General features: G+C 38.8%; 1 protein-coding gene across 1 annotated transcript in view; it reads left to right on the forward strand.

Annotated features, from left to right (window-relative positions):
• The window catches only part of LOC126162386 (uncharacterized), a 113,383-nt gene extending 97,914 nt beyond the window's left edge, over positions 1-15,469 (forward strand). The window contains exons 7-8 of the mRNA XM_049918862.1: positions 9,610-9,713; positions 15,184-15,469. Of these exons, the coding sequence (XP_049774819.1) occupies positions 9,610-9,713; positions 15,184-15,309 (230 nt within the window). The 3' untranslated portion in view covers positions 15,310-15,469. The remainder of the gene's footprint in view (positions 1-9,609; positions 9,714-15,183) is intronic.
• Positions 15,470-16,768: the final 1,299 nt, after the last annotated feature.

Raw genomic sequence — 16,768 nt, forward strand, 5'->3', positions numbered from 1 at the left:
TACACAGGACATTGATTTGCAGCCTTGGCATCAGTTCTCAGGAGGACTCAGTAGCAGAAGCAGTGTTCTCCTGAAGATGGCGAACAGTTGGATCACCAAAATACTGAATCAAATTGAGTTTAATATCTGGCAGCAAACCCGAAGAGACTTTCAATTTCTAATTTATTGTTTTATGACTAACAGGAACTTTTGAGGACCTCTGTACAGCCATACAGACCCTAGCTCTGAATCTTAGCCATAAGGGGAAAGTCTCCAAAGAAATTGTTTGTCTTGTATTGCATTGTTTTTGTGTAATACTAGTTCATCTAAAAATAATTATTATTTGAAAAAGTACAGTTTCTGAGCAGGTGTTTAAGGAATTAAGTATAAGAATTCAATGTTCTTTAAAGAAGCCTCGGTAAGATGTTCAGTTTTCTATTTCACACAGTGTTCCTACTTCTCACAAGTGCTGAGTAAAAGTAACTAATTCACTTTTACTTGCAATACCCTGGAAGCTATTTTCATAAGACAATTGGTGGTGGAAGCACGTAAAACAAATATAGATACAAATATAGATACTGAGACATATTTCAACGAACTGAGGTTCTTCGTATGTTTATCTGTTAACTGATTATTGTTTAACATGGTATCCCACTGGACCTCAAGAAATTTGTACATAGTGATCCATTTAGTGTATTATCATTAACACCTATTTCTGGTACCAGCAGGTCAGTTTTGTTAATCTGAAATGGTATAATTAGTATTTTTGTGAAATAGGCATTTTGATTGCTGTGAACCAGTTGAGTGATCTGTTCAGGTACCATCTGAGCTAGCCTCCATTTTCGAATTCGTGAATTACACAATACAATTAATTTTTTTAGATACAGTTACTATTTCATATCTAAAAAATTCATCTATTGAGTAGAAGGAGTGGTCATTCAGAAATTTTTAACACGTATTTTTAAATGTTGGTTGGCTATCTGTCCGATTTCTAATGCTATTTGGCAAATGACCAAAGATTTTTGTGGCAGCATAATTCACGCCTTTCTGTGCCAATCAGATTTAACCCAGTGATGCAGCTATGCACTTTGCTGTTATTTTTGAATTGGGATGGGTTATAAATAATAAATTTCATAAGTGAATTGAAGCAGGCAAAAAGGAATACAAACGTCTCAAAAATGAGATCGACAGGAAGTGCAAAATGGCTAAGCAGGGATGGCTAGAGGACAAATGTAAGGATTTAGAGGCTGATCTCTCTAGGGGTAAGATAGATACTGCCTACAGGAAAATTAAAGAGACTTTTGGAGATAAGAGAACCACTTGTATGAATATCAAGAGCTCAGATGGAAACCCAGTTCTAAGCAAAGAAGGGAAAGCAGAAAGGTGGAAGGAGTATATAGAGGGTCTATACAAGGGCGATGCACTTGAGGACAATATTATGGAAATGGAAGAGGATGTAGATGAAGATGAAATGGGAGATACGATACTGCGTGAAGAGTTTGACAGAGCACTGGAAGCCCTGAGTCGAAACAAGGCCCCCGGAGTAGACAACATTCCATTGGAACTACTGACGGCCTTGGGAGAGCCAGTCCTGACAAAACTCTACCATCTGGTGAGCAAGATGTATGAAACAGGCGAAATACCCTCAGACTTCAAGAAGAATATAATAGTTCCAATCCCAAAGAAAGCAGGTGTTGACAGATGTGAAAATTACCGAACAATCAGTTTAATAAGCCACAGCTGCAAAATACTAACACGAATTCTTTACAGACGAATGGAAAAACTAGTAGAAGCCGACCTTGGGGAAGATCAGTTTGGATTTCGTAGAAATACTGGAACATGTGAGGCAATACTGACCTTACGAATTATCTTAGAAGAAAGATTAAGGAAAGGCAAACCTACGTTTCTAGCATTTGTAGACTTAGAGAAAGCTTTTGACAATGTTGACTGGAATACTCTCTTTCAAATTGTAAAGGTGGCAGGGGTAAAATACAGGGAGCGAAAGGCTATTTACAATTTGTACAGAAACCAGATGGCAGTTATAAGAGTCGAGGGACATGAAAGGGAAGCAGTGGTTGGGAAGGGAGTAAGACAGGGTTGTAGCCTCTCCCCGATGTTATTCAATCTGTATATTGAGCAAGCAGTAAAGGAAACAAAAGAAAAATTCGGGGTAGGTATTAAAATCCATGGAGAAGAAATAAAAACTTTGAGGTTCGCCGATGACATTGTAATTCTGTCAGAGACAGCAAAGGACTTGGAAGAGCAGTTGAATGGAATGGATGGTGTCTTGAAGGGAGGATATAAGATGAACATCAACAAAAACAAAACGAGAATAATGGAATGTAGTCGAATTAAGTCAGGTGATGTTGAGGGTATTAGATTAGGAAATGAGACACTTAAAGTAGTAAAGGAGTTTTGCTATTTGGGGAGCAAAATAACTGATGATGGTCGAAGTAGAGAGGATATAAAATGTAGACTGGCAATAGCAAGGAAAGCGTTTCTGAAGAAGAGAAATTTGTTAACATTGAGTATAGATTTAAGCGTCAGGAAGTCATTTCTGAAAGTATTTGTATGGAGTGTAGCCATGTATGGAAGTGAAACATGGACGGTAAATAGTTTGGACAAGAAGAGAATAGAAGCTTTTGAAATGTGATGCTACAGAAGAATGCTGAAGATTAGATGGGTAGATCACATAACTAATGAGGAAGTATTGAATAGGATTGGGGAGAAGAGAAGTTTGTGGCACAACTTGACCAGAAGAAGGGATTGGTTGGTAGGACATGTTCTGAGGCATCAAGGGATCACCAATTTAGTATTGGAGGGCAGCGTGGAGGGTAAAAATCGTAGGGGGAGACCAAGAGATGAATACACTAAGCAGATTCAGAAGGATGTAGGTTGCAGTAAGTACTGGGAGATGAAGAAGCTTGCACAGGATAGAGTAGCATGGAGAGCTGCATCAAACCAGTCTCAGGACTGAAGACCACAACAACAACAACAAGTGAATATATGTATTGCGAATGTTCCTTAAATAAATGTCTGTAAGGTGATCTGGGGTGGGCTCCAGCAATCATTCTGATTACTTACTTTTGTGCAATGAATACTTTTTTCTTAATGATGAATTATATCGAAATATGATGCTATATGACTGCAATGAATGAAAATAGGCATAGTAGCCTAGTTTACTGACATGTTTATCACTAAAATTTGTGATACCCATAACAGCCAAAGTAGCTGAACCTACCCATTTCAGATCATAAATGTGTTTCTTCCAGTTCAATTTCTCATCAATACACACCCGGAAATTTTGAATATTTTGCCTTAGCAATAGACTTATGTTAACAATCTATACATATTAATGATGTTATGCCATTTACTGTACATAATTGTGTATACAGTGTTTTCTCAAAATTTAGTGAGAGTCCATTTGCAGAGAAACACCTGATAATTTTCTGAAAGACATTATTTACAATTTACTCAGCTGCTTCGCATCTTCATGAATATAGAGTGGCAAATCACTAATATACTTATATACATTAAGAACAATAAGGAACTCAAGACAGCCCTGTGGGACAGCATTCTCAACACCTCCAAGTTAGAGGACTCTGCTGATTTTTGCAGACTACCAATACTGTTAATTTCAACCTTCTGAATTCTTTCAGTTAAGTATGAATTAAACTATTTGTGCACTGCCCCACTCATAACACAATACTTAGGGGTATCTAGAAGAATTTCATGATTCACACAGTCAAAAGCCTTTGAGAGATCACAAAATATCCCAATGAGTGATGTTGGGTTATTCAAAGTGTTTAATATTTGATCAATTAAAGCATTTTCTGTAGAAAAGCCTTTCTGAAAACCAAATTGGCATTTTTTTAGTACTTCATTTTCACAAATATGTGATACTACTCTTGAGTACATTACTTTTTCAAGAATTTTGGATAAAGCTGTCAGAAGTGTGTGGACCCAGTGCAGAACCTTACAGAACATCATGTTTCATTGAAACCATTTTGAATTTAGTTTTATTCCTGTGGTGTAGTAACTCAATTTGAAACTGTACTTTCTTTTACCAAAATACAACTTTATTCATAAAACAGGCATGTCTTTAATACCATAACATCTTTCTTTTACAAATAGAAATTTATGGTACACAGGACTCCAGGATTTCAGGAGGTCTCATAAAGTATAAGAACAGTAATTTTTACTCTCTCTCTGTCCCATCCCCACCACCCTCCCTTTTTTAGGGCTGTTATGGAGCAGTTCTGCTCAGTATAATGATTCAGTATTTCATTATAGAGCACTTCTTTATTTCTTTTTTCTGGAAAGAATGAAATGAGTTCCTTTTTTCACATTTTATACAATTTTAAATATACCTTCAACACAGCATGTTTAAGACTTTCAGGAAATATACCAGGAGTCAATGAATGGTTACAAAGATAGCTTAAGGTTGATCTGATCAAATTTCCACATGATCTCAATATTTTGTTGAAAAGTCCACCTGCTTAGCTCAATCATTCCCGCTTCGGGTGTCGGGTGTCCCTTTCCTACCCCAGCCTCCTCCTTACCCCCACCCAGTCACCACTCCCATCACAAGTTGTGTTTGCTTGAGTGTGTGTGTGTGTGTGTGTATCTATGTGTGTTTATTGCTGACAAAGGCCTGAATGGCCGAAAGCTACAATTGTGTGAATCTTTTTGTTGTGCCTATCGCGACTCTGCGTCTCCGCTATACGGTGAGTAGTAGCAACTTTCCTTCTGTAATATTGTTACATTCAATCCTGGATAGACCATTCTCTGAATTACATACAATACTCTTCATCTAACACAAAATAATTGAGTCTCAGGAGTTATCCATGCTTCATTCCCATCTATGTGTAATTTTTTTTGTAAGGATGGGCAGAATTTTTGTTGTTAAAATATGTTTAAGAAAATATTGATTTTTTAACTTGGACTTAATGCTTTCTAAATCTTGTCCCTATTGTTCCTCTCATAAGTAACCTCTAAACAATACAGCTATCATGTTATCAAACAATGGAAACTCCAGATAGGAAATTCAACACTGTAGAAAAAGATCAACTGCTACATGCCGTAAAGAATATGCATTAAGTTGCAGACAGAAACAATTAACACACACTTAAATGATGTTTTTGGCCCCAGCCTTCATCAGCAAAAGATAAACACACACCAGTCACACACACAAGCAAGCACACCAAATGTGCATGTGACCGCTATCTCCAGCATCTTGGGATGGAATGCAGTTACCGCATGCGATGCAAGCACCAATCTGGAGGTGGCAGGGAAGGGAAAGGGCTAGAAGTGTACATGCACGGAGAGAAAGAGACAAATGCTGTCTGGCAGTGTGTGCAGGGACTAGAATGCCAACAGGTGCAATGTCAGGACGTTGTGGGGGAGGGAGATGGAAAAAAAAGAGCAAGAAAGGAGAGGGCACGAAAAGATATGCAGGTGCAGTGGCAGAGGGTGGCAAACAAAGAGGATGGGAGGTGAGAATGGGGAGGAGATGACAGGACAGAGTAGGTGGAAACTGTTGGGTGGAGAGTGTGGAGTCAGTATGATACCATAGGTTGAGGTAGGGATAATTATGGGAGTAGAGAATGTCTTGTAAGGATAATTCCATTCTGCACAGTTTAGCAAAGCTGGTGCTGGAAGGGAGGATCCAGATGGCTCAGGTAGTGAAACAGCCACTAACGTCAAGCTTGTTTTGTTCAGCTGCACGTTGTGCCACAGGGTGGTCTACTTTGCTCTTGCCTACAGTTTGGCAGCGGCCATTCATCGTGGTGAATAGCTGGTTGATAGCCATACAAAAATAAAAAGCTGTGCGATGATTGCAGTAGAGCTCGTAAATGACATGGCTGCTTTCACAGGTAGCCCAACCTCTGATGGGGTGGGATAAACCTGTGACAAGACTGAATTAGGAACTGCTGGGTGATTGGACTGGACAGGTTTTGCACCTGGGTCTTCCACAGGAATATGACCCTTGTGGCAAGGGGTTGGGACTGAGAGTGGCGTAGGGATGGACTAGGGTGTTGTGGAGGTTGGATGGGTGATTGAACACTACTTTAGGGGGGTGGGAAGTATCCTGGGTAGGATGTCCCTCATTTCAGGGCATAATGATAAGTAGGCTAATCAAAGCCCTGCTGAAGGATGTAGTTCAGTTGTTCCAGTCCGGAGCAGGACTGGGTGACAAAGGGGACACTCCACTGCGGCTGGTTCTTGGGGGTGGTGGGAGGATTGAGGGTGTGAGGGGAAATGGCATGGGAGATCTGTTTGCGGACTAAGTCTGGGGCATGGTGGCCATCTGCGATGGCCTCGGTAAGACCCTCAGCATTCTGAGCAAGGGAGTTCTTATCACTGCATATTTGTCACCTCACCAGACCCAGTCCATAAACAGATCTCCCTTACCATTTTCCCTCATATCCCCAATCCTCCCACTGCTCCCAAGAACCAGCCACAATGGAGTGTCTCCTTTGTCACCCAGTACTACCCCATAATGGAACAACTGAATTACATCCTTCACCAGGGCTTTGATAACCTATCATCATGCCCTGAAATGAGGGACATCCTACCTGAGATATTTCCCACCCCTCCTCAAGTGGTGTTCCATTGCCCAACCAAACTGCACAACGTCGTATTCCATCTCTACTCCAATCCCAATCCCAGCACCTTGCCACAAGGATCATAACCCTATGGAAGACCCAGGTGCAAGATCTGCCCAGTCCACCCACCCAGCACTTTCTATTCCAGTCCTGACACAGGTTTATCCAACCCCATCAGGGACCAGGCCACCTGTGAAAGCAGCCATGTCATTTGCCAGCTCTGCTGCAATCATTGCACAGTTTTTTATATTGTTGTGACTACCAACCAGCTGTCCACCAGGATGGATGGCCACCGCCAAACTGTGGCCAAGTGCAAAATAGACCACCCTGCGGCACAACAAGCAGCTGAAAATAACATGCCTGATTTCAGCGGTTGCTTAACTACCTCAGCCATCTTGATCCTCCACTCCACCACCAGCTTTTCTGAACTGTGCAGTGGGAGTTATTCATACAACACATTCTCCACTCTCGTAATAGGATGTTTGACTGTTTACTGGAAATGTATTAAATGATTAATTATGTCATTTTATGGTCATAACATGCTTTTCTCCCTCTTGACTTTCAGTATTCTATTATAAATACAGAAATGAAAAATGTTCCATTCGAGTCGGGTGATGTCTGTGACGGCAGTGGCTAGATCTCTGCTCCTCCTGCCATAAAGCTAAGAATTTACATTTCGGAAAAACGTTTACTAATGGTGTGTAGGTCCACACTGTACAAATAAATCCATAAATACTCTTGAAAAATTGTTTTTGTGTGTTTCAAAAAATGAAAAGGTGCAAAAAAATTGGTTGCACTGTACTGGCAAGGTGCCAACATGATGATGCCCAAGTTCCCTTGCTTAATTAAAAATGTCTTGCACTTTGAAGTTGACATTAATTTATCTTCAAGATGTGCTTTCCCACTATTACAAACAAGGACAGTGTTAGTCAACGAAATTAAACTGTTAGTAAAAATTATTGTTACACGCCCTTAGTTGCACATCACTGGTATCTCTGTTCATAGAGCAGTGGACTGTTGAATGTTATAAGATGATGTTCATTGGTCGTGGGTTTGAATCTAGGTTGCAATATTATTTTAACTTATTTATAAAACAAATTGACAGTCCTTTCATATGAAAACCAAGTCACAATTATGAAATTTCACCACACCGATTAGAAGTGGAGCATTATTGTGTTTTCCTTGGCATTTACATGCTCTTACATTTACAATGGCTGTTCACACATGTCACACTGAAAAAGATATTTTCTAGTTAATGTGACCACACATTTTTTACTTTATTAGAAACAATGTTTTTTTTTTCTTCGTACTGTCCAGCTACGATCCTTTTTTTTTTTTTTTTTTTAAAGCTTTTGAAGTTTCATCATCTTGCATAAAGATGAAGTAAGTCTGCTTCAGATGCCCACGTTAGGCCCTTAGGGGTTCAACATTCATTTGCTGAGAACGGGCTTGGTGACCCCGGGTTTCCTGAGCTGGAGACTGGTAAGCACTACCAGTCCTCTGTCACTGTAAGCTCTGGGCACGCTTCAGCGACCACCATGTGGTGTGGCGGTGGAACGTTGTGTGTCACAGGGAATGAGGATCCTGGCTTGGCCGCCCGGATCGCGATGACAGAACAAACCTCTGGGGGGGGGGTCCTCAATTTCAAGGTGTGCTGAATGCCAATGAGATGCATGGCTGTTGAGGTCTAATAAGTAGTTAACAGGCAACCTCTGGGAAACCTGCCACAACTCTGTTGTATAAGGCTTACTCATGCATGCGGGGCTCTGTCTGAGTGTACCCTTATTTGCCTAGCTACTCAGTGAGACCAAGATAGAAACCTTGAAATCTTCTTCTCCTTCCAGCAGGAAGGGTGTACTGCCTGTGAATACTCACACCCATTCACCAAAAGAATGACAGAGGCTATTGCTCCTGACAATTAGTTTGTTGTTAGTAACGGGGTTCAAGGAGTCATGAACCAGAATGTCATTGTAGTCATGAAGAGGGAGGAGGGGACATTTGAAAAAGTGTCTGTAAAGGATTTGAAGGGCTTTCTGATACACTAAAGTCTATTAAGCAGTTGCAAAATGGTTCCTTGCTGGTCGAGACTAACTATGCAAAGCAGGTGGAACTACTTAGGAAGCCACAAAAATTGTGGAAGTATGACGTTATAGCTGCATTGCATAACTCCCTTAACTCCAGTAAAGGTGTGGTCACCTGCCGTGATATTATGGACATCGACATTGCTGAACTTGAAACAAGAATGGGCATCACAGGGGATAATAGATGTGGAACAAAGGACACATAAGAATAACAGAGAAATTGAGAAGACTGCCACCTTCATTGTGACCTTCAATTCTCTGACACTACCTGGACACATCATGGCAAGTTTCCTCTGACTTAGGGTTATGGCCTATGTACCTAATTCTATGCACTGCTTTAAATGCCATTGTTTGATTTATATAAAATTAATATACATAATTTTTTTAAATAATGCAGTTACAAAACCAGCAATCAAAAAAGCTCTCCATTATGTTTTGCGGCTAAAACTTTGATGAAATTTTTTGGGTGCTCAGCCAATCGGCAGTGACCACTTAGCTGATCACCCGAGAAGATTTCATCATTGGAATATGCCAAGAAAGCCTGTAATCACACTAAAACTTTGTCTTTCTGGAGTCCTGTTGTGAAACATGTTTCCCCACTTTTCAGTCTTCTTTAGCATGAATATCTTAATACTACTACAGTTATAAATTTGTTAAACTTAAACTATCGGGTGTGCTGCCACAGCACAAGTGATTCCATCAATTATATTAGAGCCTAATTTATCTGTATATGTTAACAAGGCAGTTTTATTTGGGGCACCAAGACAGGTGCAGCACACATAAATATCATTTTCTGTTACTCATCTTAGTGGAAGTCAATATTTAAAAGTGTTAGACTTTGCCTCTTTATATCAGTAGATACAACTGCTAATAAGGATTTTTTTTTAAATATGGTATTTAAAAGGTGCTGACAAATCTAACTAGATTTCTTTTTATAACAGGTGCAGTTCACACTGAAATGTGTAGCAGGGTAGTGGAGATAGAACGAGGGATCAACCACACCTTTCACGTTAAATGTGAAAGATCACCTGACAGTGATGAACAGGTGAGCTCTAGAGTGAGCTTCTGAAAGTGTTATATACCAGTATCTGTATACATAAACATTTTACTGTAAAAACTCTTACTTTAAAGATAACCAATATAATAATAATAATAATAATAATAAGTCTGATAAATTTTTATGAAGCCTCCTAAAAGCTCTGTATATTGTGAGAACTTTTATTCAAGAGGATTTATGCTCTTATTGTTATAATCAAATTTAACTTCTTTTAAACCTTTTCTAGTAGTGTCATATTTTATGTCTCTTTTGTTGAACCTTCACATTCCTTTCTTCATTCCTCAGTCCACTTGACTCAGCTTTTCTGTAAGTAATTATTCATAAGAATCTTTTACAGTTTGTTGCTAGGAATTCAGTGTAATATAGATGAAAATAGCTTCTACACCAATTTGGTGCACTCCATGCCATATTTAATTTCTTGAAGTCAATTATGTTGTTTTTTTTTTAGTTTCTTTTCCTATAGTTGAAATTAAACTTTGCTTTTACAAAAGAAAGTAGGACAAGTTTTGCTATCCTGTTCTTTTTACTTAAAGAATTTCTTTTATACTGTATAATGTTCTATTTCAATTTGGAGAGGTCCATGATATCTAATTTCTTAGATTTTATCAAAAAGAAAGTTTGGTTCAGTATTAGGCAGACTGCTGCATACAAGTGTATTAATCTTGCATAATTCCTCTTACTAACTACATGTTTTATGTAGCAGTTGGTAATGACTGTATTTTTGTCTCTCTATGGCCAACTACTCACTGAAATTGTCTAGCACTGCTGTATGTGTTGTGAATGTTCATAAAAGAGGTGTGATATTACCATTCTATTCTTTATATACATAAATGAGCTAATAGACATGTTGAGCAGCAATCTGTAACTGTCCGGTGATGATACTGAGGTGTATGGGAAGGTTCATTATTGAGTGACTGTAGGAGGATACAAGATTACTTACACAAAATTTCTAGTTGGTGTTATGAATGGCAGCTAGCTCCAAATATCAAAAAATGTTAGTTAATGCAGATGAGTAGGAAAAACAAACCTGTAATGTTTAAATACAGCATTAGTAGTTATTAAGTATCAAAATAACATTGCAAAGCAATATGAAATGGAACAGTCATTTAAGGATTGTAGTAGGAAGACAAATGGTTCAAATGGCTCTGAGCACTATGGGACTTAACTTCTGAGGTCATCAGTCCCCTAGAACTTAGAGCTACTTAAACCTAACTAACCTAAGGACATCACACACACCCATGCCCGAGGCAGCATTCGAACATGCGACCACAGCGGTCGCGCGGTTCCAGACTGTAGCGCCTAGAACTGCTCAGCCACCCCCACCAGCAGGAAGACAAATGGTCAACTTTGGTTTATTGGGAGAATTTTAGGAAAGTGTAGCTCATCTATAATGCAGACCACATACAGACTGTTAGTGTGAGCCATTCTTGAGCACTGTTCAAGTGTTTTGGATCCCAACCCGTATGGTTTGCAGGAAGGCATCAAAGGAATTCAGAGGTATGCTACTAGACTTGTTACCCAGAAGGTTTGATCAACATGTGAGTAACACAGAGATGGTTTGTTAACTCAGATGGAAATCTCTGGTGGGAAGACCATGTTCTTTTCATGAAACACTATTGAAAACATCGAGAGATCCAGCATTTAAAGTTGACTGCAGAATCATTCTGCTGCTGCCAACATACATTTTACATAAGAACCATGAAGATACGATAAGAAAACTTAGGGCCTGCAGAAGGCATACACACAGTCTTGTTCCACTCACTCTGTTTGTGAGTGGAACAGGAAAGGAAATGACTAGTAGTGGTACAAGGTACCCTCCATCGGACACGATACGTGGCTTGTGGAGTATGTATTAGATGTAGATATGTGACTGTAGCAACTGTTCCTAGAGATGGAACACTTTCAATATTCTTTTCTTCACTTTTAATGTAAAATTTTTAGATTGATCTGATTCAAAGGTAGGCTCATATATGAAGTATGCCATGAAACTATTGTATGTAGTAGGATTACGGTCAGTCATTTGAATCTCATCACTTACAAAAGAGGTTTTATTTTCATTATTGAAATAAATAAATTGATGTTCAGTCTTTGTTGACTAGCACACAGATAGTTCTGGACCATACAGAATTTTAATTTAGATCCTGTAGAGTCTGATAACTTTACTGCGTTTCTGTTAGCAATGACTAATTCATTAGCACCTAAAATATTTTCTTTTTTCAGCTTTCCATCATACTCCTAGTTAAAAAATTGATTTTGGTAGTAATTTAATTCTGCTTCTGCCTTCCCATGGTTCTACTAATATTTACAGGTTGAGAGTGTATTATCAGACTTCACTGGCTAATCATTCAGAAATAGTTTTCATCCACAGCAAAAAGGGCGCCTTACTTTATATTACCCCACCATTTTGTCAAAAAACTATTGACATTTGGAGATGATAATGACAGTTCTTATCACTTCAGTTGGCTTGGCCTCATTAACACCTCTCCCATTCATCTTGGAGCTTATCTGCATTACTGTACATCCTATTACTACTTGCATTATTATTATCATTATTAGCAGTGCTGGTAAGAAAACATTTTTACATTTTTTCACACAAGCAGCTTAACATCCCCCCCCCCCCCCCCCCCTCCTTAGGACATTATTCGCCTTTCTGCAGGCTCATGCTAAGATGTTTCAAATAAATCTGAATCTAGTGATCATGGAAATGGATTGCTTTGTTTCTTTTAAAATGAGAACTACACAGACATTCCTCTGTGGCATAAATAAACTTCCTAAGGTTGTATGGACTGTAGTTAATACGGCTGTTGATAAAATATTGACACATTTATTTTGGTGCATGCCATGTTGCATACAGTAATTCATAGGCTAAAAACTTTTCCCGACTGAATATCTCTCTCCGCTGTGGAGTGTGCAGTGTTTTGACTAATAAGAGCATTGCACATGAAATGAAAGGTCACAAATCTGTGTCCTGCTCCTGCACACAGTTTTAATCTGCCAGGAAATTTTAGATATCTTCTTTGCTGTATCACTAAAGCTCCCTAATACTGTAAATTAAATGTCTGGCAGTTAGCAAATCCCAAAATAGATCCTTTCTAAATCTGAATCAGACTTACAATAGTTTTCTAATCTTCCAACATAAGGTCCACAGCTTGTGGACTCGCAGTAGCATTCTTGCTTCCCAAGCATGGTGTCCCAGGCTCGATTCCTGGCAGGGGCAGGGATTTTCACCTGCCCCGAGATGACTGGGTGCTGTTGTGTCGTCTTCATCATTATCATTCATCCCCATTGTTGGAGGAAGGCAACAGCAAACCACGTCCATTAGGACCTTGCCTAGTACGGCTGTGCATGTCTCCCGCATCATTCCCCTATGCTCTGTCAAGAAGCATTAGACTTCATTCCCATTTCAAACACAAGACAAATCTCAATACTCACTGCATCTGTCATCTTCAGAGAAGGCATTTCACCTGAATTTGCTGTGGATGGATCTGCTCTGGAAACACGTTCTTGAGGTTTTCTAAGGATGATCATGTGAAATGTAATATATCTTTCTTTGATTATGTGCTAGTTAGGAGTTTTACACATTTATATTGCACTCTGTAGCCAATATAATGTAACTGTACAAATAAAATTAAAAAAAAAACTATTTGCCAAGTGGTGACGGAACACACACATAAAAGAAGGTTATACTTATGCAAGTTTTGGAGCCAGTGGCTCCTTCTTCCAGCAGAAGGGTTGAAGGGGAAAGAAGAGGAGTGAAGGAAAAGAACTGGAGAAGTTTAGGGAACTGGACAGATTTCGGTCAAGTCACCCAGAACTGTGGGTCAGAGGAGACTTACCAGAAAGGATGAGAAGGAAAGACTCTTTCCTGTGCCAACCTTTTCGTGGGTCACTTGAAGGAGCTTTCCTGGCATCCATAAGCCTTCAGCAACTGGTTTGGTTTGGATACATTAATGACATCTTTGCCATATGGATTCATGGTGAAGCTGACCTGTTTAAATTTCTGAAATCTTTAAATACCTTCACCTAATTAAGTTTCACATGGTTCTATTCTGAATCCCATGTCACTTTCCTTGATGTTAATCTCGTCCTCACTGAAAGCCAGCTACACATTTCTGTCCACATTAAATGTACTAATATTCAGCAGTACTTACATTTTGACAGTTGCCTTCCTTTCCATCTCACATGTTCCCTCCCATACAGTCTTCTCATTCATTGCAATTGTATTTGTTCAGCAATACACCACCATTCTCACCTCAGTCTTCATAATTACCACACCAGCCTAGTTCAAAAGCAGATTTCCTTGGCCATCACATCCAATACTGGTACTGCTGATCTCTCCAAAAAACAACTTCAGACCACACTACTTGTCACTCAGTATTATACTGGTCTTCAATGTGAAAAAGGAGTCTTTCCTTCTCATCCTGTCGGTAACACTACCCTGATCCGCAGTTCTGGTTTTCTGAAATCTACCACCTTTTCCTAAACCTCTGCAGCCATTTTCCTTCACACCTCTTCCTTCCCCTCAGTCCTTCTGCTGGAAGGAGCCATTGGCTCTGAAAGCCTTCATAAGTATAACCTTGTTTTATGTGTGTGTTCTCCTGTTGCCACTTGGTGAGTAGTTTTTTATCTGTCCAATTACAATATATGTCATAAAATGATTACACTTTCTTAACAGTCACACAAGAGTGTCCATTTCTTTCTTTTTGTGCAATTGATGTCTCTTGTTCGACTGACCTCAGTGGATCCCATACAAATTGTCAGTATTCAAGTATAAGCTGTATAAGAATTTTACATTGAATATCTTCTTTAAACAAACTGCAGATTCCTGTTTTCTACCAACACATTGCCTTTTGCTTTACCTGAAATTGGGCCTACATTTCACCTCATGTATCCACACACTGTATTCCAAAATACTTGCAATTGATTAATTCATTCTGAAATTTAGCTCCTGTCACTTGTACTGTGATAGAAGTACTTGCAGAATTTATAACAATCACAAATGCCATAAAAGTAGAAGTGTTAAAGCAGAAGAACGGCACACTCCCATTCAATCAGCATAATTCCAGACAGTTTTATCCACTTACAAAGAGAACCATATATTTTAATGGGTCTTAACTATTTCAGATTATATTCACCTGTGAAGCTAGGCAATCAGTTTTAACACTTTACAGTGTCAGGTCTTATAAAAAACAATGCTAGTGGTAAACTTCTATTCAAATTAAATGTATTATCTTAAGGACTAGTCAAGACCAGAATTTGTTACATTAAATGGGAATGAACTGTTGTGCTAAAAACGAACCATAAGTTCCTTACAATAAATAAGCATCAACACACGTGCAGGAAATGTGTGTAATGATTACTAACTAAAAATAGTGTAACTGCATTGATACACTACTTGCAGAATCCTAAAATTTGAACTGAAGCAGAATGTGTTACAAAGTAATATTTTGATCCACAGGTTCTAGCAGGCAGTCCTTTAATATGTGAAGGTATTCTGTCTGGAATTGCAGTGCACTCTGAAGGGGAAGATGTCCACTTTGTTGCAGTAACTCCATATGCAATGTGGATACTACAAAACACTTGATGTGTATTTTGGATGCTATTATGTTATTGCTATTTCTGTGATACTATTTTCATTCCATTGTATTTTGTAAATATTTCTGTTATTCATATTATTGCTGATAAAAACGATTACTACTGTACTCTCTGTGATTGAATATTGTGACCAAACATGTTGGTGGTGCTTAAAGATGTACAATAAAACAATAACTTAATATTATCTGCATAACCAATTGTATTAGTGTTCCGGAATTCCCGAACTCTTCCTATCCCTGTTAATCAAAAATATCAAACAAATAAGTCAGGAAAATTGTAGAAAATGACTACTTATTCACTTTCAGTATTTTCTGCTGCATATTTCACATTAATTTTGTGGAAACTGCTATTCACAAGATGAAACACAAACACAATGAAACATATGGTTCCCATTTTGCCTGTTAGAGCCATAATATTGTAACATTTGGAGTGAGTCTCTCCCTCTGGACTGAAATGTCTGCAAGGATAAACTTTATTGGATAGCAGTGATGATCTGGAACTAAATAGAATTAGAACAGCATTCCAATGTTTAGGTACAACTAAGTTTCTTACTTGTGCTGCCCTGATTAACCAACTCCTACTTGAACTGGCTTACAGCTAGCTGAGTAATTTATAATGATCACTCTTACCAGACACTAAAAATGGAGAACCTATAAAAACATGAACATTTTAAGGGAATGAATAGTTCATTTTAGAACTGGAAATAGGGCATTTATTTCAACTTAGAAAAGGGGGAAAGTAACAGAGGTTGCAGGGGGTGGCCTGTCATTCAGTACCATAAGCCAGCCAACAAATACATGCAGAACACGCAGCTTATAATAGAACAGTTTCATGGCATTATCAAAGGTCATGGATTGTATGGGTGTCTGTAATCAACCAACCACACAAAAAATTAAATTAATACCTCAATGTTTTTTAGCTGGTAAAAACGATTATTGTTAACCCTTAACTACTATAGACCATCTCTCAGACCGCTACTAATTTTTGTGTTGAGATATTTCTCACACCCCGGCAAAGCCACATGGACTCTTCTGTGTACCTTCCTATTGGCTGTCAACCTACACATGCCAGCATTGTTGCACTGCTGCTGCTCTTTGTTTCATAATTATTAGCCTTGAGAGGTCTCACAGAAGTACCACAGTGTTTGCGTGCCACGTTTTTGTTGAATGCTACTGTTTCTCCATGGCGGGGAAAGCTGGGCCTTCTATACAACGTGTGTTATGTGAGGCAGATGTAGATGTTCAAGATCTCCCCGTTGAATCTTCGGATGAAGACTTTGATGACAGCGATAATGACCCTGATTTTGAGATATTTAGCGATCACAACATAAATTCAGAGCAGGAAACTGAAAGTGATGAAGATGTGACAGCTGATGATGATGGAGCTTACTTCTTCGGTAAGAATAGATGTTTTCGATGGAGAAAAAATTAGCCACTAGCTAACGTAAG

The sequence above is a fragment of the Schistocerca cancellata genome, chromosome 1, assembly GCF_023864275.1.
Source record: "Schistocerca cancellata isolate TAMUIC-IGC-003103 chromosome 1, iqSchCanc2.1, whole genome shotgun sequence".
Taxonomy (NCBI): Eukaryota; Metazoa; Arthropoda; class Insecta; order Orthoptera; family Acrididae; genus Schistocerca; species Schistocerca cancellata.